Source organism: Plasmodium coatneyi, chromosome 4 (genome assembly GCF_001680005.1).
Source record: "Plasmodium coatneyi strain Hackeri chromosome 4, complete sequence".
NCBI classification, from domain to species: domain Eukaryota; phylum Apicomplexa; class Aconoidasida; order Haemosporida; family Plasmodiidae; genus Plasmodium; species Plasmodium coatneyi.
Window position 1 is genome coordinate 833144 of NC_033559.1, and position 26687 is coordinate 859830.

General features: G+C 41.6%; 5 protein-coding genes across 5 annotated transcripts; 3 read left to right on the forward strand and 2 right to left on the reverse strand.

Annotated features, from left to right (window-relative positions):
* Nucleotides 1-2461: 2461 nt before the first annotated feature.
* PCOAH_00007800 (Uncharacterized protein) lies at nucleotides 2462-7558 on the forward strand (the record flags this gene model as incomplete). Its single annotated transcript, XM_020057590.1, has 1 exon — nucleotides 2462-7558. One exon carries the CDS (start codon nucleotides 2462-2464, stop codon nucleotides 7556-7558), a length of 5097 nt encoding a protein of 1698 aa, XP_019913132.1.
* Nucleotides 7559-7972: 414 nt separating this feature from the next.
* On the reverse strand, nucleotides 7973-8689 carry PCOAH_00007810 (Uncharacterized protein; the record flags this gene model as incomplete). Its single annotated transcript, XM_020057591.1, has 1 exon — nucleotides 7973-8689. The coding sequence occupies one exon, from the start codon at nucleotides 8687-8689 to the stop codon at nucleotides 7973-7975; it is 717 nt and encodes a 238-aa protein (XP_019913034.1).
* Nucleotides 8690-10284: 1595 nt separating this feature from the next.
* Nucleotides 10285-10860, forward strand: PCOAH_00007820 (Uncharacterized protein; the record flags this gene model as incomplete). The annotated part of the gene is made up of 1 exon (XM_020057592.1): nucleotides 10285-10860. The coding sequence occupies one exon, from the start codon at nucleotides 10285-10287 to the stop codon at nucleotides 10858-10860; it is 576 nt and encodes a 191-aa protein (XP_019913286.1).
* A 2786-nt stretch (nucleotides 10861-13646) lies between these two features.
* On the forward strand, nucleotides 13647-22691 carry PCOAH_00007830 (NAD(P)H-dependent glutamate synthase; the record flags this gene model as incomplete). The annotated part of the gene is made up of 1 exon (XM_020057593.1): nucleotides 13647-22691. The coding sequence occupies one exon, from the start codon at nucleotides 13647-13649 to the stop codon at nucleotides 22689-22691; it is 9045 nt and encodes a 3014-aa protein (XP_019913183.1).
* A 744-nt stretch (nucleotides 22692-23435) lies between these two features.
* PCOAH_00007840 (Uncharacterized protein) lies at nucleotides 23436-25564 on the reverse strand (the record flags this gene model as incomplete). Its single annotated transcript, XM_020057594.1, has 4 exons — nucleotides 23436-24236; nucleotides 24338-24519; nucleotides 24674-24749; nucleotides 24886-25564. 4 exons carry the CDS (start codon nucleotides 24973-24975, stop codon nucleotides 23436-23438), a joined length of 1149 nt encoding a protein of 382 aa, XP_019913175.1.
* Nucleotides 25565-26687: the final 1123 nt, after the last annotated feature.

The window sequence follows — 26687 nt, forward strand, 5'->3', positions numbered from 1 at the left end:
GGAAAACATATACACATGTGAAGAGTCCCCACGAACGCGAAAAAATTTTAATTGAGTCTTCGTCGCAGTTTATTCAAAATGTAGGTGTACAGCGTAAGCAGGGTGCAGCGGCAACGCGCTAGCTATGCTTTGCCCCCCTCTGGTTCTATGCCACCAATGCGTTTGCGTGGCGCACAAACGACGCGATAAGTGATTTCCCCTAGCAGCCATATGAAGGCATAAAAATATACATACACATGTGTTACCATCCTTTTATTTTACACAAAATGTAAAGGAACGCACGTTCAAATGGTGAACTCATGAATGCTTCCACACACAACAATTGTTTAAAATTTCCCACTGGAGATTAATCAGAAAAGTGCACCCTTCCCTGAGAATTTTTATTTTTATTATTATTTTTTTTATTTATTCTTTAACAAATGGAAAAAACCTTTTTCTCATATTGCAGTACCCTTTGCGATGCACTGGGGGGCCTTTTAACTTGTGCAAAATTGAACAATCCCCCTGTTGCAGTTATAAGTGAAAATTTCGGGCAGGAATATATGTAGAAATATGAGGTGTTCATCCGTACGAGGCTGCGTTTAAAAAAAAAAATGCCTCACAGTTCTTTGCCGTGGCGCGCTTTCGCTGGAAAATGCAAAACAGTTGTATATTTGTGCAATCAATAAAAAAAAAAAATACAACAATGGGGTGTGACATAACGTAGGCCACATTTAAATATAATTTCTTTTTTTCCCTTTGACAAAAGGGGTTGCAATTAAGTGCTTCCTTTTGCTAAAAGGATCTGGGTCAGCAGTTTGGTTTGTACAAATGCCTTTACCACATCGGTATACAGCAGAAGTGCAAAGACGCACATTTCGCGATAAAACGAAAAGGAAAAGAAATAACGCTATTCAGTTACGAAGGAAAAAAACACTTTAACGATAGTAACATGCAGAATTGTTGGCCATCATTTTTTTTTTTTTTTTCTTTTTTCTGCACACATACGGGGAAAATTAAAAACAACGACACCACAACAACAACCTATTTTTTTCCCATTTTGCATTGACCATTTTTACTAAAAAAAAGACTTGTAAATTTTTCCTTCACGAACAGGAATAATATAATCGCGTAGAAACTGTTGTATTCATTTTAGTTGCTGAAACAGAAATGTGTGAGAAATGCGGAAAAATTGTGCAACTGTACGTGGTCAATTTGTTCAGTGTTCACTCGTAACGTAGTCTACAGTGTGTAGAAATCACCGTCACAGTTTTTTTTTTTTTCTTTTTTTTTTTTCCTTTGCTTCCTTTATGTACATATAACTGCACTGTCGTTTGAAATGGTCGTTCAGCTGGGGAACGGAAGACTGTGGTGAGGAAACGTTAGCGTGCGGACAATTCAATGTGCACAGGTGAATGTACTCACGTCTAACCCTACCTGCGCGTAACCGTAATTACACATGCGTGTGCGCGAACACACTTTCTTCTTCCACAAATGTTGCGTTTGCGTATACGTCAGACTTGGCGAGAAATTTCGCTCTTCCAGCGAACACTGCTATGTGTTGTCTACCCAACCTTTGACGTTCTTATTTCTGTGTGAACACTTTCGTTTTTCCTGCATAAATTGATCTTCCATTTGGGAATTTTTTTTTTGCAATTTCTGCGTAAGATGGAATGACCATGCAGAGTGTTTTTTTTTTTTTTTTTTTTTCTTTCTCTCTGTCAAGAATTATGCATTAATTTTTTTTCTTTTTTCCGATTTTCCACTTTGTTGTTTTTTTTTTTTTTTTTTTTTTTTTTCCAGAAGTGCCGAAACTGGCGCCTATGACAAACAACCCCGTGGCGTGTGGCATGGATGAACAGTTCTGGGGAAAAAAGAAAACGCCAATTTCTCGCAATCTTTAGTTTGTTGCGTTTTAACTATTTTTTCTTCCTTTCCTCCTTGTCATATAAAATTCATTACACGTGTAAAATTTCCAACTTTTTTTTTTCTGCGAAAGGTGAACGAAATATACGTAGCAGAATTGTAATTTTTTTCACAAAATGAGTGCCACATGAAATTGTTCTTTTTTTTCTTTTTTTTTCTCCTCGTTGTTAAACCGCTTTTATAATGTAGATTGTTACATTTCCCCTTTGTTGTTTCTTCCTTTGTGGTGGCACGACGCATTCGTGTGTATGTGTACGAACGCGCAGATCTATGCATGCATTCGCGTGATATACGTACACACATCATGAATAACACAGCATGAATACTTGTAGGTGTAGGAGTGACACTTTTGTAAAATTTTTTCACTCCACCACAACCTGCTTTTACAACGAAGTACTGGCTTTCATGACCTTGTCGTCTTATTCCCCCCTTGGCAATTTTTCGAAACATTGAACAGACCCCTCAGGAGCAAAAAGGGAAGTTCAATGATCTGTGATAAGTTGTCCCACTTCTAAACGTTTTGCATTTTTTCAAGAAAAGCAAAAAACATCCCGCCATGCAAGACATAATCGACACGTACGAAATAATTGGGAAAATAGATGATCAGAAATCCATTTCTTCGAACAGTTTGCTCAGCAATGAGGAATCCCATGAGGAATCTCATGAAGAGTCCCTGGGTGCAGGGGGGCAGGACCCCAATTTGGACAACACGGAGAGAAAACAATTAAGCAACAACGCGGATGGGAGAATCATCGAAAGTACGATGAATGGGGAAGAGGCTGAACAAGCGAGCAAAGTAAACGGGTGTGAAAGGGACAAAGTAGGGTGTTCAAAAGGGGACACGAGTAACTCCAAAAGTTGCACGATGGAAAATGTGAAGGGCGAATTCGAGGGGGAGACAAATGGTGGCAACTTAAATGGTGGGAATGAAAACAACTTCGTGAGCATCCACAATGGTGCTGGGAAGGACGCCCCCATTGGGGAAACGGAAAGCAAAAAAAATAACCAAATTGAGGAAACTCTAAATGGGGGTACTCCCCATGGAGGAAACCCCCCCACGGCGAACAACCCATATTGCAACCCCAACCAGGAAAGAACCTCCCAAATTGGCAACTCGAAAAATAACTGTAAGAAGCATTACAAAGTGCTCATACACGCGCCTGCCTGCTGGAAGGGAGAAAAGTTTAACTCCACTCCGTTCATTTTTGTATACGATAAATCAAGTAACTTTTTTACATATAGTGAATCTCCACTGGAAATTGAAAAATACATAATCGATACGAGTGCAGAAGATTTCCAAAGCAGAGTTCTGACAATTATTTTTTACGACTCCGTTTTTGCTTGCACCACTTCATCTCTTCTTCTGAAGAACAACAAGGGAGATATTCAGAACTTGCCCAAGCCACTCAGTGTGTTCTATCTCCCCCTAAGCAAGCTAGACTTATGTAACGATTCGGTTAAGTATAGGTTGGCTCTTAGAACGAATAGTATCCTTTGCGATGTAAATATTAAGGAAGCAATTAGCTTGTTCAATAACAATTCTAAAATAGCAGGACCGAATGTAAATAAGTTCAGTCTACATTTTATTTTAAAAAATAGAAACTACAATGACAATGAGCCGTATGGATATTTGAATTATCAGACAAAGTTTTACGGGTTGCCCAGATCTAACCTCTCATCCTGTGTGCAAAAGTACACAGGGGCCAATATGGATAAACCCCCCAGCAACGTGGCCAATAGGTACTTACCCAAATCGTCCAAGAGTCAGGTGTATACATTCACAAAACATGAGACGGATCCGAACCAGTTTGCTTCCCTCGAGAGGTTAAAAAATAAATGGGAAAATTACAACCACGTGAATAATGAAAAGAGGACTCAAAACCATTCGGTATACAATCCCTTAAAAAAAAAGGACACCAAACTTACTTCGTACGATATACCAAACGATAATGAATCCTTTGTTAGCAGGGTCAAATCGGAGGTGGCTCGTCAGGAGGCCGCCATGGCTGCGAAACGATCATCTCGAAATGACACCCGAAGGTTTGGCGAAGTGAACAATGAAGGGGGAAACCCACTCAACAGGAACCACCCCAACAGAAAGGACACTTACAATACGAATGATCAGATCAACTCATACAATTATGGGAAGACCAAATCGATGTATGATATTATGCATTCCAGTAGGGAGAAGCTGTCGGCCGATTTGGACGTGAAGGATGACGTGTTCCCAGAAGACAGTGCGTCCATGATAAACGTTTTTGAAAAGGGGTCCATTTTTTCCGAACGGGGGAAGCAGGGCGTAGAAGGGGGAAGCACCTTAACTAGCAATATGAGGGTCGCCAAAGATATGTACTCTCGTGTGAAGAGCGTTATGAAGAAGCGGGGAGATGCTAGTGGTCACACTGGGGATAACTATGGAGACCGTTTGGACGGAAAACCGGAGGAAGGCAACCCAAAGGGTCAGGTGGACCCATTCGAAGAGGATAGATCGGCGTGCTATTCCCAGGTGGACAACTTCAGATACTTCAACACGAACAACTCCGTGTGTTCGTCCTACGGAAAGAATGACGAAAACGTAATTCTGGCCATGAAGGAGATTAAGGAGTGGATGGAAAAGATAGAAGACAAGATGAGCACCATCTCCTGTGACAAAAGCGACCTTAACGCAGCAGTAGGGAATAAGGAACCCACAGATAAGAAGTATAACAAAATTATAGCCTTCCTCATGAAAAGCGTCAAAAATAACATAAGGCTGAAAAATAAGTGCATATACAGAAGCTGCTATCTGAACATACGAAATTTGTACTTGTTAAAAAAAAATGAAAAAGTTAAGTTTGAAAACAAACTCATGATGAGAAATTACGGGAATTTAAAGTCCAAGTATAAAAACGTACTCGTAAATCTGTGCAAAAAAAACCTACTCATAAAGTACTATTCCATAAAGGACAAATTTCAATACAGCAAGAAGTACGAAAATATGATGAGACACCTGCAGCAGGAGAAGAATGACCTACTGAGCGTTATAGAAGAGAAGAAGTACCAGCAGGAAAACAGCCACAATATTAATATGATGCTTTCGGAGGAGTTAAAAAAGGCGCAGGAAGATAAGGAGTCCATTTTGAGCGAAAATTTTTTCTACAAAAGTGAGACGGATAAAGCTGCCACCAAGTGTAAGTTGCTCCAGAAGGAGGTGGACCGCCTGAACGAGGAGCTGCAATGCGCCAAACGGGAAAGTGAAAAGGCGAAAACGGGGACAGGGCAGATCAAACTGGAAACAGAACAACTGAGAATAGAAAGGGAACAGCTTAAGATGGAGAGGGAACAACTCAAAATAGAGACCGAGCAACTAAAAATGGAGACGGAGCAACGCAAACGGGAGAAGGACGCCCTGATAAAGGAACTGGGAGACACGAAGGCGAAGTATTTCAACCTGACGGGGATACTAGAAGGGGAGGAAAAAATGTACAGCCAGAAGGTTAAAGAGTTGGAGAAAAAAATCGAAAATCTGACAGAAGAAAAAAATACACTCATTAGTGAGATAAAAAGCGAAATTGATAATTTCACAAAAATGCTAAATGATAAAGAAATGGAAAATACAAAAATGAAGGAAAAACTGAAGGAGTTAAAAAATGTAGAGGAGAAATACAAAGACACGCAAATAAACTTTGATTCGCTTAAGAAAGAATTTGAAAAGTCCTTCGATGAGGTCCAAATTATTTTAAAAGAAATGATACAAAAGGAGAAAGAATACACGAAAAAGTACAACAACAACATCAAATCTTTAGAGACGGAACATAAGAAGGTTGTGGAGAAACTACTCACCGAGAAGGAGCAATCCGTGACAGAAACGAATTACTACAAAGAGGTATGTCATAGTCAATGTAGTAAAATGACCTCCTTCGATGAAAGTCTAACCACAGCGGAAAAATTGCTAAACCATGTTTTGTCTCAGTACCCACAATTGTTCAACGAATTTAAAGTCAGCTCCAGAAACAATGTGCTAAATAAATCCTTTGGAAAAATGCACTACGAAAATATACAAGCTGTTAGAGATAATATTAAACTGATTAGGAAGTCCTTGAGTCAATTCAAAATGAGCTTTAAAAATAGTTCCTTCAACTTCCAAATGGGGTCTGATTACGGTAGGAAGTACTCCACCCAGAAGAAGACAAGCCTGTCGACCACCACGGGAAATAAACGAATGAACAGCATTATGAGGTATTATGAGAGCTATCACAAATATTCTAACCAGAGGGAGCAGCCACCATACGACGAGGACGAACCTTTATATGAAGAGCAAACCAGCAGGAGGAGATCCATAAGCAATAACAGCGCTAGAAATATGTCTATCATTTCGAACACCGGGAAAAGCATAAACTTGAAGAGCAAAATCGATTCGTACAATGCTGACCTCCAGAGGAATGTCTCCCAAAGTAGATGCAGAAGTGGATCCATTCATGGCAAGCAGAAGGTATCCCCATTATATGACGACTTGAAGAAAAGGCCCCCTAGCCGAAAGGGAAGCCACGATGAAGGGGCTCCAAATGAGAACGTAGAACATGGCAACTTGGATGATCAGCTCACCGAAAGGGACTCATCAAGGTACACCAAATCGAGGAGCGAACATCTCGGTGAGGAGACCCCCAAGGGTGGACACATTTCCCCTGGAAAGACCTACGAGGATGGGATAGAATGGCACGCAGACCCCAGCAACGGCATAAGGGGGATGAGTCACGTAATTGGCACAAACGACATGGACCAGCTGAACCACATCGATATTGTAAACATGTACGAAGAGAGTGGCTACTTCGACCAGGGGGAAGCCAAGAATGGATCCCCCCACGGCACATCGAACAATCTGTCGAACGTCCCATCCAATGCAGCCGGGATAGACGCAGAGGGAGATTTCTCCAACGACCACCCAAGCAAAACGGAAGCAAAAAGAAAAAACAACGCGAAGGAAAACTACGAGTTTGACAAGAACAACTTTAAGGAAATCATATCCTTTATAGAAAAAAACGTTATAAAAAATTCAGACACTTTAAATACAAGTGGGAAGGATAGAAAGAACGTAGATGATTGGAAGGGAGGAGAAGCCACGTGCGAAAATGAGGAGGAAAAGGACAGATCACCCAGGAGGGCACAAACGGGTCAGAAAAATATTTATCAATCCGCTGATAGCAAAAAAATAGGAACGTCTAATTACACAGATAAGGTGAGCAAACACGTTACAGACAACAACGTTCTCAAAAGTGTTAGTAATAATTCCAGGGCGAATAGTGGTCGAGGTAATATAGTAAGCAGCAAGGGTGATAACCCGATTGGACTACAAAGCAGCAGAACCAAGAACCCAAGCAACACGACACCAGTGACCAAAGTGGTAGTAGGCAGTTCCAGGAAGAACTCCTCCATGATTTACGGAAAGGGAAGCGAAAGTGGCACCGTCGGTAATAAAAATGACGATGCGGAGAAAAGACATATTAGTACTAGCTATAAGTACAAGGCTGCAGATGAGTCTGCTAAACATTTGAAAAAAGACAACACGGACGTTCTCAAATACGCGAAGGGGTCCATAGTAAGAAAGAGTGTAACTCCGGACAAGGAAAGGAATACAAGTAGCAATGCGAATAAATCAGCTCTTTCGAGGGCATAAATGGTTAGGACACTTGGTGGGTATAGGTCTTTTGTTCCATTTGATTGGAGCATTTACTAAGCGCACAGGGGGAGGGGGGTCCCAACAAAGTGTACTCCGTTATTTAGCCCCACCGGAATGGAAAAATATTTTATTATTTTATTTTTTTCCCACTCATCCGTATTATCAGTTGTACGTTTTGCATTTCTCTCTGCATTTTTTCATAAACTTAAGGTAACTTAAATTTTTTTTAACATTTTTATGAAAAAGTTGTTTAGGATTGTACTAATGTTATGGGGAGAGCGGTTCAGGCAAGCAGGTGAGCAATTCTCGCGGCTCCAAAAAATGGCGAGATGACTCCACCCACGCGGATGAAAAAATATACCCCACAGTTGTGCATGCAAAGGGGGGTGCTAGGAAGGAGTGCCAGACAAATCAGGAACCCTCGCTTTTCATGAGCTTGAGGAGGACCTGCTTCATTCGGCTGTTCTCCTTAAAATACTCCCCCTTTTCTACGTCCAAATATTGGAACACCTTCAGCCAAGTTTTGTTTTCCAAATTTTCTTCCTTTTTCTTTTCTTCATTTTTTTTTTTTTTAGACAGTTTTTTTTTCTCTTCAATTACAACGGCCATTTCTTCATACCATTTTTTTAAGTCTTCCGCAGCCTTCTTTTTTATTTCGATTTTTTTATTTTTTTCGTACTCTTTCCTTTCTTCTATCCTTTTTAATCTTTCTGATTCCCACGTGGTTGATTGTTCCGTGTCTGATATGTCGGATTCCTTTTCGTAAAATTGTTCGTATGTATTTTCGAAGGACATTTGGCTTTCCTTCTTAAGGGATGTTGTAAACTTATTGGGGGTGCCATTTTTGGACTCTCCCCAATTGTACTTGTTACTGCTACTGCCTGTTTCGTCTACCTCCCTTTTCGCTACATTCTGATCGCTATAAATGCTGTTAAGTGACATGTTCATGTGGTTGTAGTTGGGGCTGTTCTCCATAAGGTTCTCATTCAGTTCGTTGGATAATCCTAACTCTTCGCTCATTTCATACCCTCCGTTGGGCGCCGCCAGGTTCTTTTCCTCCATGGGGCCTCCCTTGCTGCCATCGTACTCGTTGAAGTTGAACTGGTCGAAGTCGTTCAGATCGCTCATCTTGTGGGTGGGTCGGAATCAGATTTTTATGCAAGCAAAACGCACACACTTGAACAAACAAACCAGCCGTTACACCGATTGGCAGTACATTACGCGAGGGGATCCCCTTAGCGAAAAACGAAAAAAACGTAAAAAAAAAAAAAAGAAAAAAAAAAGGGCAAACAGCGAGGTCTCAATAACGCTACGAAGCGCTAACGCGGTGTGAAGGTAAAAAAACAACACAGTTGCAACGTCTGCATGAATGTCCAATCGGATCAAGGACGCACCTTACGACGCAAGGGGGGATAACAAAAAAAATAAAAATAAAAAATGTAGCAACTGTGAAAGGGACCTTTTTCCGTGCAGTGTGAAATTTCTTCTTAAAGCGCGTTTTACCAGGTCACAAGATTAATAGCATAAAGTAAGGTGCCTGAGCAAACATGTAACGTAGGTACATGCACTTGCGTAGCCATATACCTCTTTTGGCGTAATTACCAAAGTATACCACATGGAACATCCTTTTTGCGAGGAAAACAGCAGGGCGAAAAATTCCCTTCCTTTACCCATGTGAGGCACCAAGTGGGAGAAACCTACCACCCACCAATGACATTAGGATGGTCATTCACCTGTATCTTAAATCACGCAGTACTTCATGGCTGCGCTTATGAACAAAAAATGCTTCAACGCGCACAAATTGATAAATCGACATAGGTATAATTTTTTCTAACCCTGGTGGTGGAATGGCCACGGTATGTCAGCTTATCTGTTTCATTTTTTTATACCACTTTAGAAAAAAAAAAAAATTGCCATGTGAGTGGAGCTCTCAATACGGATTAGTCCAAGTCGCACCCACAGCCTCTTCAAGGTGAGTATAAAATATATTTTTTTTTTTTTTTTTTCAAAGCGGCTTTCCATTTTGTGAACAGAAACCGTTCGAGGATGTTTCCCCGTGCAACGTTACGTGAAGGGCTGAATTAACATGCGGAGAAAATAAAAAGAGAGGGTTTGCAAAATTGGCGTTCAGCGGGATAAGAGCAGCTTGTACAGTCATATAAAGATACATACATATATATATATTTTTGCATCCCCATTCGATGCGTATTGTTCATAATTTCAGCTTAAATGGGCATTGTATATATTTTACCAGCTCAGCAGCATTACCCTACATAGGCCATTACAGCATAGTAATGTGATGAACATTTGTATTGCTCCGTTCTGCATATGTGTGGCTCATCGATTGCGCAGCTTTGATGGGTTGTTCCTACATCCTCCATCTTTCCATACTACCCCATTTTTAAGTCGATAGCTCCGGCCGACTGTGCACGAACAGCGTTCTTTGGGGGAAGCCTCTTTTTATTTTATTTATTTTGTTGCCTTCCCCGCCGCTTGGCACAGCAATTTTGGAGGAACCATTTCGATGTTGCCCCCAATAAGCATACGCACGTGTGAGTATATCTAGATAGAGACAAACCGACGAAGGAACGCCGTACAACTGGAGATAGTCTCACGTAACGACGTAACACTGCGCAAGACAGTCCCAATATACTAACAGATCCGTACCGCCATCCGTGAGCGCCAATATTCCCCCCTGAAACAGAAAAGAAAAAGAAGATAAAATGAGTAGATGGGAATTCAACCTTAAGAAATATGACGAAAAATGTGAAGGCACGACGGAGCCCTTTGGATACAAATTCGAGAAGGACGTGAGAGGAACATACGGAAGTGGAGACAGTTACATGAAAGTCGAAAAAAATATAAATAATTTACATAAGATAAGCAAAAGCGAAGTTAACAAGTCAACCACCTCATCTGCCATTAATCAAAAAGTGCTGGACAAAAAAGCGTGGGGCATTTGTCTTAATGCATTCAAAGGATTAGTGATGAATTTATTTGTTATGTTTATGTCTGGTGGGGCGTCAGGAATTTTTGGCATAATTTTTATTGTGTACTCAGTGTACAATATTTTAAAATCGTTACTTAACATTAATGATGCGTTTAAAAGTGTGGAAAATAATTCCAATCAGAAATTTTTGCCACAGAAATTTTGCTTTGCTCTTTTAAATTTTCTTTTTTTTCTTTACATTATGAATGTATGCTCCAACAGTGGGTTACTTCCCATAAGGTCTGCTGATTATTTTTATTTCATTCCCCACCAGACGATTCGGCAGAAGGCCATGTCGACTGTTTTTTAGTGCCGGCCATAACGTCCGCGCGTTTGGCGTGATTTCTCTGTACTCCTTTTGCGAAATCGCCTTACACCGGTTAACGTTACACCGACAATTTTTTTTTCCTTTTTTTTGTACAAACTCGAACTTTCTTTTTTTAAAGTTTGTAATTGCTCAACAGGAAAATGTAACACTCCGTGTGTTCGTTTGGATATGCCCCTTCCCACATAATCTATCAGAGGGAAATTTAAAAAAATGGGAAAAAATGCACGCATCCCTTTTTTTGCGCTTCATGGGCAACAATGGGGGGAGGCAAGTTGGGGACCACTGTCCTGTGTAGACCTGCACGGGGGAGTGCCACATTGAGTGCATGTACACTTAAGTGGAAATCCACAGGGAAAAAAATAAAAAAATACCTGCAGAAGAAGGATCAAGGTGAATTTTTTCCACTTTTTAAACACCCACTTTAGGAAGTTCCTGTCCACCTTTTTTTCTGCTTCACTACGCGTGGGTGTACGTACGTCTGTGCGCACATGAAAAGCGACGATGCAAGGAAATGTATTCCCCCATGCAGGACTGCACATTAATATGTATATATTTATATGCATATATGTACATTGCAAAGTTCACCCTGCATGCGTTTTATTTTTATTTTTTCAGATCACTTCTCGCGCTGTGTGGCGAATTAACACTCACTGTTCCGTAGAGGACATGCCAGCAAAACAATTTAACCCCAATTTTGTGAAAATCGGTTTGCATGGAGGAAATACACGGTGACGCGTATAGACCTTGACAAGCATGCAAAATCGTGTGTCTGCGCGTACGTACATGCATATTGTACACAGACAAATGTACATACCGTAATTTTTTTGTGCAGTGTAATCCACATGGAAATTGCGACTGGTGTAACAATTTGGCCATTTGGGTTGTTTTATTTGATGCTTTTTTTTTTTTTTTTTTTCCCCCATTTTTGAGCTCATTGGGGGAAAATACGCATGGCACACTGCGCTCTGGAAATATGTGCAACCCCATTTTTGTACACACTGCTGGTGCGATCTACAGCATACCTTACAATTTTCTCGTTTTTATGTTAAAAAAAAATAAACTTAAAAAGGCACCCCCGTGAAAGTTGCGTAACCCATGCGCAAGAAAATTGTTACAAAAATTTTCAAGCTTAAAACTGGTCAAATGACTTTTGCGTACGTCGCTGCAAAACTTCGCAACATAATTTTTCGTGCCCATTTCGTGTGCTTATTTTCGCGTCCTCACTTTCGCGATTAACGAATTTGTAACAAATTTATAATTAATGAAATATCTTATGCATGCATAACATTTGCCTACTTATTTGCCTTCTCATTTGTTTACTCATAATTTGCCTTTTCATTTTCCTACATGTTTGCCTTTTCATTTGCTTACTCATAATTCGCCTTCTTATTTGCTTACGCACAGTTTGCCTACTTATATGCTTACGCACAGTTTGCCTACTTATCTACGTACGCACATTTTGCCTACTTATCTACTTATGCACATTTTGCCTACTTATTTGCGTATTTTAAGGTGACCCGCAGCGCCAACAGTTAAGGCCTGCGGGCATCCCAACCCCCCACAGGAAACTGGAGGCGCGAATTAACTCGACATACCGCAGTTTGTCCCTCCCCCCCTGAATTTTCCACCGCCGCTGTGCGAGTGTATATGCGCACTTTTTTTTTTACTTTTTTTTTTTTTGCGACGCGGTTTGGAAGGAATTAAAAAATCGAAAAAAATACGCGAAAAAAAAGTGTACAAAAATAAGCAAAATTTATCCAAAATTAACAAAAATAAAAACAAGTGAAAAAAAAAAAAAATTAACAAACAAATGAACATATAAATGTGTAAAAAAAAAGAAAATAAAAACAACGACGAGAAAAGGAACAACGAACCAACAACGAACAACGAAAACAGCGCGCAGTTACATTCTGCATTTTTCTCTTCCGCGCTGAGAGCAAAATTACACGCGTTTGAGCTAACGCGTAAAAGTGCAAAAATCAGCCGCAACATTACTAGCAGTTGGAAATGCTGTATGTAAAAAAGTCGGCAAAAATATAACGCAGCTGTTGGGCGCAGTCGTACACATATGCCCCTGTGAACACCTGCGAGGAATAGTGTACCCACGCATACACATGTGCATACATTTGTCCTAGCACATATTCATATGCACCATCCTACGCATACTCCTACACACATGCATCACCTGGTGCGTACACACCCACAGTGAACTGCTTAACACATTCGAATTTTTTTATTTTTTTAGCCTTTAAATTAGTTCTCTTTTTTAATTCGTTAAAAAATTAACTTCAGAAATTTGAATCAACGTTCAGTCTGTTTTTTCTACGTCTACAAAGAAGATTTGCCGCGAGTAGTGCCACTTCATTTTGCTGCACGGTCGCCTTTGCGATTTGCGGAACTCGCCCTTTTTTTGTGTATATCATGGGACATGCGTGGGGGAACGCACCGTTAGTTTGTGCATAATAAACGAGTGAAAATATATTCATTATTTTTTTTTTTTACTTTGCCTGGCCGGTAGACCTCGATTCGAAACGTATCCCTGCTGCCTTGTCTCTGCTGACATATGTGTACTGTACACTCATGCACACAGCCCCCTCAACCATGAGCACCACCACCCAATTGCGCTCCTCCAATTAGTCTTCCAACCCCCCTGTGGCAGCGTGTGTTTGCTTCTTTGCGTCGCTGCGCCGTAGTCCCCAATTGGTTCTTAACCAGACAGTAAATTCGAAGTGTCGACTTGGCTTCTCGAATTAGGAGGTAACAAAAAGATGAGGAAGGACGAGCAAAGTTGTGACACGCCGGAATTAACTACACAATATGGGCTGAAGACGAAGAAGATGAAGAAAACGAAGAAGAGGAAGGCCAAGCAGGCCGAACATGGCCTATACGACAGTAGAAATGAGAAAGACGCATGTGGAGTGGGAGTCGTGGCAGATATCAATGGAAAGAGTTCGAGGAGTGTTATCCAAAAGGCAATGCAAATACTACTTCGGCTGAGTCATAGAGGAGGAGTTCAATCGAATAACGGAGATGGAGCGGGGATTCTAGTGGGTATACCACATGATTACTTTCAAATGTTAAGTGACACATGTCAGTTGCCATTTTTGCTGCCAGAAAAAGGAGACTACGCAGTTGCACAAATATTCTTGCCACATAATGAAGAGAGGAGGTTATTTTTGTATCATGAAATTGAAAAGGAAGTGTACAACAATGGACTTGTAGTGCTGGGTTGGAGGTCGCCAATCCCAGTTCGCAGTGATGTAATTAGTGCATCTGTGAAGAAGAGTGAACCGTTCATAGCGCAAATGTTTGTATGTAAAAGGTCGGTATTTAAAAATTACGACGATTTTAATATTTACCCATTTTCAGACATAGATTTTACAGATGATAGCCACTTGAATTTGAGTAGCTTGCCAGACGACATAGAACTGCTAGCCTTTTTTATAAGAAAAAAATTGGTCAGACATAATGACATGTATTTCTGTAGTTTCTCTTCCAGGACGATTGTCTACAAGGGACTGTTAACCCCTTCTCAGATATATCTCTACTTTGAGGATTTACTAAGTGAGCAATTTACCACCTACCTGGCAATGGTTCACGTGAGATTCTCGACGAATACTTCCCCCACGTGGTATGCAGCACATCCATTCAGAAGAATATGTCACAATGGAGAAATCAACACCATTAGTGTGAACTCAATTTTATTTCAAGAGAGAATGGAGCTGTCGAAAGCGCCCAATTCGTTTAAGTCAGTGTCGATAAAAGATTTAAGACCCATAAATGAGGAGAATTATATTATATACGATAACGATGATGAGATTATTGAAAAGAAAGACACCTTTGAAGATATCATGTTGACAAAAAATAGACTAAAGAAAAAATCCAGGAGGAGGTTACTTCTCCGGTTGAAGAGAGACTTTACCTACAACAGTTCCGCTATCCATTACAAAATAAAAAGAGAATATATGAATTCGGACATTAATAGCAATTCTGAATTTTTAAGCAATGTGAATGAGCCGTCTGGGAGTTCGTCGGACGATTCGGAAGACCTCTCAGGGAAGGATGATAATGCTACCACTGCTAGACGGATAAAGGAGAAGAATGCCATTTCGCACATTTGCAGGAGTGAGAAAAACTTTGGTCACTCGGTAAAGACGCAGCTGAAACATGGGGAGTCTCGAAAAACTAAGGGCGCTATTAGCTACCCTTCTGATTCATCCTTGTTTGATAATGCCATCGATTTTCTGACCATGGCGGGAAGAGAAATAGAGCACGCAATTATGATGCTGATGCCAAGGGCATATCAAAAGGATCCAAATATAACTCCACTGGAAAAGGCCTTTTACGAATATCACACATGTATGATGGAGCCGTGGGATGGACCTGCATTAATTATCTTCACGGATGGAAATAAAGTAGGCGCTTCGTTGGATCGAAATGGATTAAGACCCGCTAGGTACAGCATCACAACTGATGGGTTATTCGTTCTGTCCAGCGAAACGGGGGTCGTCGATTTGGCTTATGATAAGATTACCCATAAGGGATGCGTATATCCTGGGAAAGTAGTCCTCATCGATTTTAAGGAAAAAAAATTCCTAAGACATGAAGAGGTGTTAAGCAAATTTTTGAAAGAGAAGCCTTACAAAAAATGGCTAGATCATTATTCCATCCACTTGGACAATATTATAAAACCGGCTTCCAACATGGAAAACATACGAATGAATGCTTATAAGTATGGAGCTATATTGAATAAGGAGAGTTCCTATGGGAGTAAGGATGCCGAAGAGGTTGACGACATGGATGACCCTAACGATGAGGCGTTAATTAAAAAGTTAAAAGCCTTTGGTTATACATATGACGCGTTTAATATGATAATTTCCCCCATGGTAAAGCATGCCGCTGATGGGCTTGGCGCAATGGGAAATGACACCGCCTTTCCCTTTTTAAGTTACTTACGGAGGAATCTTCTCTATTACTTCCAGCAAACCTTCGCACAAGTGACCAACCCGGCCATCGATCCGATTAGGGAGGAAAATATCATGTCTCTTATGAGCACCTTGGGAAAGGAAGGAGACATCCTCCATTCCAACTATACGAATTGTCAACGTATATTTATTAATGGTCCCATTCTGAATGATGCACTTTACAACTTGCTGCTCCAGTTGCCAGATTTCCCACATGTCATAATAGATATGACAGTAGATCTGAATAAACTGGAAGCGCTCATGGCGGGTGAATCGACTGACGAACTCAAATTTGATGTGGTCAAAAGTGTGTCTTCCCCAAAGAGGAGTTACCACGCGGATTGCAATATCAGCTACACGTTCAAGCTGGACGAGTATAAAAGCAAGCATAGCAAAGAAGATATGAATAAAACGAAAATAAAAAATAATATCATATCCAAGTATTTAATTAAATTTATCGATAGCGTTAATACGAATGTGGAAAATGCTGTTAGGAGGGGTAGCCAGCTGATTATTCTCTCACACGGTAACATAAACGAAAAGAGAGTGCCCATATTTTCCATCCTAATTGTTGGTGCGTTACATAAATATCTGTTAAGTAAAAATCTAAGAACCAAGTGCTCTCTCATAGTTAAAGCTGGGGATTGCTTCGAAATTCACCACTTAGCAGTGCTCCTCTCATTTGGCGCTGATTGTATATACCCCTTCATCTTGTACGAAAGTTTGCGCTTCATAAAATATGGAGATAATGAGGCCAGACTTAGTAACCAGCAAATGATAAGTAACTACCGTCATGCAGCAAATTATGGTATCCTAAAAATTATGTCGAAAAATGGTATTTCTACTCTCCCTAGTTATAAGGGATGTGGGCTGATGCAGCCATTGGGGATATCAGACGAAATTCTAAAAAAATGCTTCATCAATGTATGCGACTCCATTATCGGGGGGGTAACATTTGAATTTGTGGAGAAGGAAATTTTAAAGATGTTTTACAACGCCTACCCGAAGAGGATAATAACCCTGAACGTTAAGGACGCTACGGAGGAGCTCGACGACTATGGGGAGTACCACTTTAGGAGCATAGGAAATACACAAATACACATGAACCATCCAGAGACGATTAGTTTACTGCAAAAGGCAACTCGCACAGGCAGCACAGCTACGTATAAAAAGTACGCAGAACTGCAGAACGAACTGATAAACCATTGTGAGATTAGAGGACAGTTAGAAATAAATTATAAAAAATGCCCCTCGTATAATAAGAAGAAGAAAAAAAATGAACCCATAAATATTCAGCTAGTAGAATCTGTGAACAAAATTTTACTCAGATTTTGCACCGGCGCTATGTCTTTTGGGTCTCTCTCGGAGGAAGCACACACCACGGTTGCCACGGCTATGAATAACATGGGGTTGAAATCGAATACAGGTGAAGGAGGGGAAGCAGAAGATCGCATTAGGAGGGAGCCTACCGAAGGGAATGGGCCTAACGAACCCAACACCAACTCAGCGGTTAAACAAATCGCATCCGCCCGGTTCGGTGTCACGGCGTACAGTTTGGTAAACGCTCAGGAACTACAGATAAAAGTAGCACAGGGATCCAAACCTGGAGAAGGGGGAGAATTACCAGGATACAAAGTGAGTGCAAAAATTGCCTCTGTTCGTAGAAGCACACCAGGTGTTGGGCTAATTTCACCACCACCACACCATGATATGTATTCCATTGAAGATGTGGGTCAGTTAGTCTATGACTTAAAGAATATAAACAAGGAAGCTAAGATTTCTGTGAAACTAGTGTCGAAGCTAGGAATAGGTGTTATCACTTCAGGAGTTGTGAAAGGAAATTGCGAACAGATTCTGATCAGTGGAATGTCTGGTGGCACGGGGGCATCCAAGTGGACTTCCATTAAACATGCGGGTCTTCCATGGGAAATCGGACTAGCAGAGGCGCACCAAACTTTGTGCAAATCCAAGTTGAGAAAAAGAGTTATCTTACAAATTGATGGACAACTAAAAACAGGGAGAGATGTCATCTTAGGTGCACTACTCGGTGCAGAATCTTTTAGCTTCTCGACCCAACCGTTAATTGCTTTAGGGTGCATTATGATGAGGAAATGCCACCTGAATATCTGCCCTGTTGGCATATGTACACAAGACCCAGAGTTGAGAAAAAAATTCGAAGGCAAACCAGAATATATAATAAACTTTTTTTTCATGCTAGCAGAAGAGGTCAGGGAGTACTTGGCCAGCATGGGGTTCAGGAAGTTTTCCCAAATTATCGGAAGGTCCGATTTGCTCAAAAAGAAGGACCACTTAAAATATGACGAGAAGAGGAAGCTGCTGGACTTCTCCAAGTTGCTCTTCCCAGGGTGGAAATATTATGCAGAAGAGGAAATGAAAGATGTTGTGAAGAAAAGATACAACAAAAATGCCAACGAGAAGAAGAGGCAAGTTGGTGGAAGTTCCCTCTACTCTGGTTCGACCTACAAAGCAGGAGGGTCGCTCTCCCCGGGGGTGAACAACGCGTTAGACAAAATGAGAAGGAAGCAGGTACTCATAAACGAAAATTACAACACGGTGCAGAAGTACGATGTGGTGAAGAGGGCAGACGAGGGTGGAGAACACACGGACGGACTGAATCATGCGGGGGAGACGTGCTCCTCTGTGGGGGAATACGATGAGGAGGCGGCAGCGGATGATGCGGAAGATGAGAAGGAGGACAGGGAGGATGACGACGATAACGAGGAAGAAGATGACGAAGATGATGAGGACGATGATGGAGAGGAAGAACGTGACAGCAGCGATGGCGAAGTAGAAACGAACCCGAATGACCCCGATGAGGTGCGTGTTTCGAACGAAGTGAACGGCTCCGTCCACCCACGCAGCGTGCAGACCGGCCAAGGCAAAAGGGAAAAACCGAAGAGGAGACAAAAACCGCTGTGCGAAGAAGATGACTTGAACCTGGAATATTCCAAAGGTGAACGTATCAAACATAACTTAGCGATAAACAGAAGGAGTGCAAAGAACGCTATGGTGTGCACCACCAAGATGATGAGAAAAAAAATGAACGAGAAAAAAATGCATTCGAAGAAGAAGGAACCCAAACCGATGGCAATCTTCTGTTGCGAAACGCAGAACCATAAATTGTCTGATATTATTGATAGAGAACTTATAAGAAGGTCGAAAATAGCTTTGCTGAATTGTACACCTGTGAATATAAAGATGCCTATAAAGAATACGGACCGAGCAGTGGGAGCCATGTTAAGTTACCATATCATTCAGAAATATGGGGAACCAGGATTACCCATGGATACTATAAAGGTGAAATTTAGAGGAACAGGAGGATTATCCTTTGGAGTATTCTTAACAAGCGGTGTGAACTTTGAGCTGGAAGGAGATGCAAACGATTTTGTGGGGAAGGGTCTATCTGGTGGAATTATATCTGTGCATTTTCCCAAAACGTCGTTATTCATAAATGAGTGTCAGAAGAACATGATTGCAGGAAATTCTGTTCTTTATGGTGCCACAAAAGGAAGAGCTTTTTTCGCGGGAAGAGCTGGGGAAAGATTTGCAGTTCGTAATTCTGGGGCTATTGCAGTTGTGGAAGGAGTCGGGTGTCACGGGTGTGAGTACATGACAAAGGGGATAGTAGTTGTGTTGGGTGAAATTGGATGTAACTTTGCTGCAGGAATGAGTGGCGGAATTGCATACGTCTTAGACATTAACAGAAAAAACGTAAACCATCAAATGGTAGATTTGAAGGTATGCAAAACGATGGATGAAAAAATGACTCTAGAAAAACTACTACATGAGCATTACGAAAGGACCAATTCGTATACAGCTAAGGTTTTGCTGCAAGATTTTGACGCGAATCTTCACAGGTTTACGAAAATTATTCCAAGAGATATTAAACGAGTGCTAACTGAAGCGTGTATCGAATTTGTGAAGACAGGGAATGAAGAAGCCGCAGCGATTTTAGACGATTGGGCGTCTTTGTTGAAAAATGTCGACCAGCCAGAAAACATGTATAAGAAGGCTATGCAATTTTTTACCACCATTTCGGATGACATTTCTGGATTGCCCAAAACGCTAGCACTGAGAAATGTGGATGGACTGATCATATATGATATTTTGCAAGACAGTCATAGTAGGAAATTATTAACAGTGAAAAATTATACGCCCGAATTGAATTCCACACAGGGGAGTGAACAATTGCAAGGACAGGTGAAGAAGAAAAAAATTTTTGACTTTGAAGGGTTTATTCATAATTTAGAACTTTGTAGAAAAAATAACCGAAAGTGGAGGAGGTTCACAGAAATCCCATTTAAGTGTAGCGCCTTTGCGGAATTTAAAAATATTTTCCCAAAAAAGCTAGATGAAAAGTCAAAGGAAATGATAAAAAAGTATATCCTAAATGAGAAGTACCTGCTGGATCTTCACCTAAAATCCCTAAATTCGAATTCCTTTATTGACAGCCTGATTGATAGGGAGGAGGGAGACGACTACATGAACATGAGTCAGCAACAGATGAGCCCCAATGTGTTCTCTTTGAAAAGTTTTCTCTACGCAAGTGAGAAGAGTGAGGGAAGTGTTAAGGATAACCAGCCTGCCGTCCGATCTTCCGACGGCGGGGGATTTAGGGGCACTTCTACCACTTCGGCACGCAGCATCGCTGGGGCGTCCATCTCATCGGTGGATCCATCTGACGGAAAACCTGACTCCACCACCACGTCGATAACCGCCCCACTGAATGGGTCTATCCCTGGGATTACTTCCGGACCGATTGCCGACCCCATCACTACAGCATGCACCACCCCATGTGCCAATGCTGCTTCCCCCCCGGTAACCAAACCGAGCATCACAAACACGCAAGGAAGTAGTTACGAAGTGGAAGCCACAGAGTCGGTAATGCCTGGAATGAGCCAAGCCAAACCCTTTCTCGCGGTAAACCCGAATAAAGTCACCGGGTTTAAGGAGTACGAACGGTTATCCCACCCGCTAAAGGATATTAGCAGTAGGGTGTTGGACTATTCGGAGATCATCGTGCCAATTAATGCAAAAAGTAAACTCCACAACCAGTTGCTAAAGACACAGGCATCTAGATGCGTAGACTGTGGAACCCCAACTTGTCATTATCCAAACTCCAGCGGAGGAGGGTGTCCTTTAGGCAACAGAATATTTGACTGGAATAATTTAATATACGAAAATGAGTGGAAAAAAGCTCTGGAAAGATTGCTAGATACAAATAATTTTCCAGAAATCACGGGGCGAGTTTGTCCAGCTCCTTGTGAAGATGCTTGCGTTTTAAGCATTAATGAGAAACCAGTATCGATTAAATTTATTGAGTTATCCATTATCGAATGTGGATTTTTAAAAAAGTGGATTCAGCCAATCATTCCGCATACCAGGACGGGGAAAAAAGTTGCCATCGTAGGTTCAGGTCCCGCAGGACTAACAGCAGCTCAGCAGTTGAATAAAGCAGGACATGAAGTAACAATCTTCGAGAAGGACGAATATTTTGGAGGCTTACTAATGAACGGAATACCAAACGTTCGACTGGATAAAAAAATTGTAGAGAGAAGGTTAAGCATAATGAGAAAGGAAGGGATCATTATGAGAAACAACACCAACGTAGGGGAGGATATAACCTTATCCGAGCTAGCCAAAAATTTCGACGCTGTTTTATTATCCACTGGGTATAAAGTCCCAAGGAAGTTGGACATTCCAGGATCGAATTTGAATAATATTTATTTTGCCATGGATTTTCTCACCACATGTCAGAAGTCGCTCCTTAAATCTGACCTAACGGATGAAAACTACATAGATGTATCAGAGCGGCACGTAATTATTCTAGGCGGAGGGAAGACAGCTGTGGATTGCATAAGTTTGGCCATCCGAATGGGAGCAGCTAGCGTTTTACAATTCACCAGACAAGATATTCCACCCATGACAAGCACAGAATATTCTTGGCCAGGGGTGAAAAATGTATTCAAGGTAGATTACTCACATGATGAAGCGATAATAATCCAAGGGAGGGATCCACGGGAATTCTGTGTTAGGAGTTTAGAATTTATTCCCTCTAGTAAGGACCCTAAGAGAGTGTCTGGCATTAGGGCCATTAAAGTCAAATTGAAGAAAGTTCCCAAGGGGGAGGTGCATAAGCATGCCCTGGTGAGGACGCCCTCCAAGAAATCCACAGATGTCACCATTACCACGTCGAACACCACCGCTAGTATGCCCAGAAGCAATGGGGTGATATCCAATCTGGAGTCGAAAAAACATCAAACAAAATCTGGCAAAGCGAAGGGGAAGAAGGATACGTCCAAGTGTGGAACTGGGAAGGCATCCGGGACAGCGACCGCTAGTGCATCCGCCACAGCTACATCCAGTCGAACCTCCAGCGCAAGGACCAGCTCGCATTCCTCATCCCCCGGAACGACCAACGATATTATTCAAAACTACCAAACGACGAAGAAGCAAAAGGAGTATGTCGATATCCCTTTCACCGAAAGGATTTACAAAGCAGACGTTGTTATCATGGCCTTGGGATTTTCCAAGACGGATGACTCCCTATGGGAAAATGACTCCATTAAGATCGAGCTGGACAATTATAACTGCATTAAGACGAAAATTAGAACTTACCAGACGAACTATAAGAAGATATTTGCCTGTGGGGACTGTAGAGTCGGGCCTAGTACCGTCGTGCAGGCCATAGCCGATGGGAGAGACGTTGCCGCCAAGATCGATGAGTTTCTCATGAATGCAGAATCGATACTACCCTCCTGCAACACGTACTATTACTACCCCCCCAACTATAAGAGCGTCCCCTTTGGGTCTGCCCACTGGGGTTAACGCGAGGGGGGCTAAGACCTAGACGTTGGTGAGCACCTTCATTGGTGATACCATTTCATCCCCCTATTACCTCTTTTTTTATCCAATTTTTCCTTTTTCTTTTTTTTCCCAATTTGCGGCTAATTTTCCCGTGCACACTTCACCAACGTTGTTTGTTACACATCGGAGCGTCACCCCATTTGTATGTCCAAAATGAAAAAAAAAAAAAAACGCGGCGCAACAAAGTCAACCACAGATACAAACCCCCAATTGAGAATTAATTAAAAATATTCGTAAATTTTGCAAAAAGGCTAAATGAACGAGTTCAGTCAGTGGAAGGATTAAAACGAAACAAACGGCATTGCCTGTGTAACGCGTGTGGAACAAGCACGGACAAACATTTTGGGAAGGCTTGGAAGGCCAGGCGAAATATACACACGCACGTGTAGGGGGGGGGGGGGAAATGTTTGCGCTAAATCCTCCTTGGCATGGCTGCTCATGTGGATGGAAGAAGCGCCGTATGGTGTAGGTACATCTGTGCGGGTGTGCCGTCAACCGGACAGGGGTAAACAAAATTGGGGCAGGAAACACATACGTAGTTCCCCCCTCGGCAGGGAAAAAACAAAATTCACAAAACATACATTTTTAGGGTACCATGTGGGGCGCGTAAAAGAAAGGCGCACATCTCGTATGGAGGGATTTCTTCAAATCGTTGCAGGATAGATTAAAGGACAGTTTATCTTTTGCTTCCCTTGGAGGGGGTGCTCACTTGACTAAGGTCCTCTTCACGTGTACCCTCCTACTCAAGGGCTCATCCTTACCAATAGAGGATGTCTTCATTTCCAAACTTCCCTTCGTACTCATGGAGGACAAATCGACATACACTTCCTTTTTCTTCTTCCTTAAAGAATACATTTTCGAAGAATCCGTTTTGTTGTTATCGTTTATAAGTTCCGTGATTATATTTTTCATATCTTGTTTTGTTGAGCGTCGTATATTTTTCATTCCAAAGGATCCGCTATTCTGTGGAGGAGGCAGCTGACTTGTGTTGGACTTTGAGTAAGCGAGCAGATCTTTTCGCTTTTCGTTAATTATTCTTTCTTGTTGTGCATTTATATTGCTAATTTCGTTGTTTAATTTTTGTATATATTTTCTCCTTTCCTGTTCGTGTTTCTCTTCCTTAGTGTGTTCACCCCGTTGGTGTTTCCTCGGGACATGTGTCTGTTCCACGGTTGCTGTGTTGTCCACTCTGTAGGGAAGCTCCCCTTCGTCTTCTCTTGTGCTGTTCATGTCGTAATATATATCCTCATCACCTCCGGTATCTTTCACAGTGCAACTATTACTGTGGGATTGTTCAGCAAAATCCTGATCATTATCTCCTTTATATTTTTTATGCGCACCAACTGAGTCAGTGACAAATGGAGCTCCACCGTATTGTGCGAACTCTCCCCCGTCATTATAAAAAGGTGCAACAGTGCCTCTCTTCATCATTTCGTTTAAAGACATGGAGTGTTCTCCTGGGGAAGAATCGAAGTTGGGAATGATTTGGACATTGCTAGATTGCTCCTGCGTGGGTGTAAGGTAAAAAGGGAGTTTTTTTTTTTTTTTTTTCTCTATCACTCATAAGGGAGGGTGTGCCTATATCTTGCGCGCACCGTCGTTCCTACCTGTTCCTTCTTCCTCGCCTGGACGTAGTTCTTCCACTCAGCTTCAGTCATCCCAATTTTCTCGGCCACATTTCTGCAAAGGATATCTTCAGGGTTCAAAATGTTGTAGTTCCCTATCCACATTTTCGGCTTCATTTTGTTTGGGTAATAAACGAAGGTGCCTTGGACGGTGCTCCCATCAACTGGTAAGGAAAAAAAAAAGAATGACTGATTTGGGGGCATAGAACTTTGTGGCATAACATGCACAGAGTGGTGTCCAAGTTATGGAAAAAAAAATGATAACAATTCTGCGCTAGTATGTTTAGGACAGTTTTATCCCCTTCCGAATTTTTTTACCCGTTATGTTCTTGCTTAATGCTTCGTTCATCATTTTCCGTGGGAAGTCTGGATCTTCGACCATCTCAGGATCTCCCTGAAAAGGTGAGCAAGTTGAGCATATATGCATGGGGGTGTCGACAGGTCCACTTATTTGCCTTTACCAATAGGTGCTCACACGTCTATATATGCATGTTTGTGGCTGCGTTCGAGGCGCCTACTGCTCTTTGCACCTCATTTATCGTTCGGTATTCCCCAATCTTTGTGCTTAGCTCAAGCAGTGTCAATGGCTTCCTGGTTTGCCCACTGGATATGTTCCCCATTTGTATGTGGAGCGTTTCTGTTGTGCCTTTTTCGCGAAGTGCCAGTTGGTCTGCGCGGCTATATGGGTGTTTATACGTATAGACACACGTACATGCACAAGTATATATTTAGAGTGCGTGCTTCCTTCCAGATCAGCTTGGCAGTGGGATAATCACAGACAGAAACGTTCGCTTCTACCAAGGAGTGTGTCCTTCCCCCTGATTGGCACAAACGGGCGGTACACCGAAAAGTTAAAAACACTGTACTGGTTCAGTCGTGCTTTTTTCGCTTTTTCAATTAAAAGTGTTGTTGGTGCAGTTTTGTGAAGCTAGCCAAGTTGCTTTTTAATTCTTTTAAAATTTTCTTAAATGTGTGCAAAAAAAAAAAAAAAAAAAAAAATAGCGTACAACAATGGGTGTGTAAAACCCTTTTTTGCAATTGAAAGTCCTGATTTGTTGCCTTTTCGAGGAACTGCTTACAGACTAAATAATTTTTCTCCCATTAAAATTGGTTCAATTTGATATGTACAGGTAAGAATATAATTTTTTCTTTTCCGTTTAGGTAGAAATTTGTGTACTTCCCTTTTGTAAGTACCAAATTGTAGACATTTTTTTTTTTTTTTTTTTTTTTTTTTCTTGCAGCTCAAAAGGTTAGGCGTAGTAAAACGTGACCTACAAATTTGTAACTTTGTTCGTTGTGCTATATGGGTGTAAAGGGGGAGGGCCTTCCCTAAGCAGATATATCCGCAAGTACACGTTTGTTTTCATTTGTGTAGAGGTCTGCACAGGGGCGTTGAATTTTTTGATCGCCGTCGCCGTCTGTTAGGCATTTCGAGCGGGGTTTACAGCGTTTTTTTTTTTTTTTTTGCAATGGTCCCATTTCGTTGCCGTTGGTTAAATTTACGCAGGGCAGACAGTGCAGTCCTCGATTGTTCCTGTCTGTCCTTCCTCTTACATAAGTGTGCAAGCATGTCACATGCCTGTCACATTTTTTCCCCTACGTTTAGAACGAACATGTCTACCTTTCATGGCACATAAAAAGGAAAAAAAAATGTTCAGGCTAGCCAATTGAAAAGGCGCACGGGGAATCAGCTGATAATGCCGTGCAGGCTAATGCAAAAATAAATTTCTGTGTGAGGTTCCTCAAAAGGGGTTAAACCGGGGAGGTCACCTCTAGTGCAAACACAAGTAAACATATAACCCTTTTCTATATATGTACATGGGTTGTGCTAAGGATGGGGAGCGTATGTGTTGGGGGAAGACTTGCCTTCCTTGTCGATGATCTGTACGTTAGAGGTGACAAAATTGGCAGAGCGAATTAGACTGCACAAAGGAACACACTAACAGGGATGAATAACGCCACAAATATTTTACCCCTTTATTGAAAGTGTGCACTTTTTTTACTTGGCAAATTGTGCCCCTGGTTCGATTGGCTCTCACCCTTTTTGCAGCCTCCATCGGGGGGGTGCCCATTTTTAAGGGGAAAAATGAACCATTGATGGGATTTCATCGGGGAGGATTACTCACAAAGGTGGGCATAGAAATAAACCGGACACATAGGCACACACATGTGTGAAGTGAAAATGGTGGACCATTTCCGTTTCATTCGCCTCACACATTTAAGTAGGACGAGGAAATTATTCTACTTGGCGTTTGTCTTCTCACGGGCATAGGTGCTCAGGTCAGCCTTCCTACTTTTGCGTTTATAAATCCCCCCATGGGTACATTTTTTT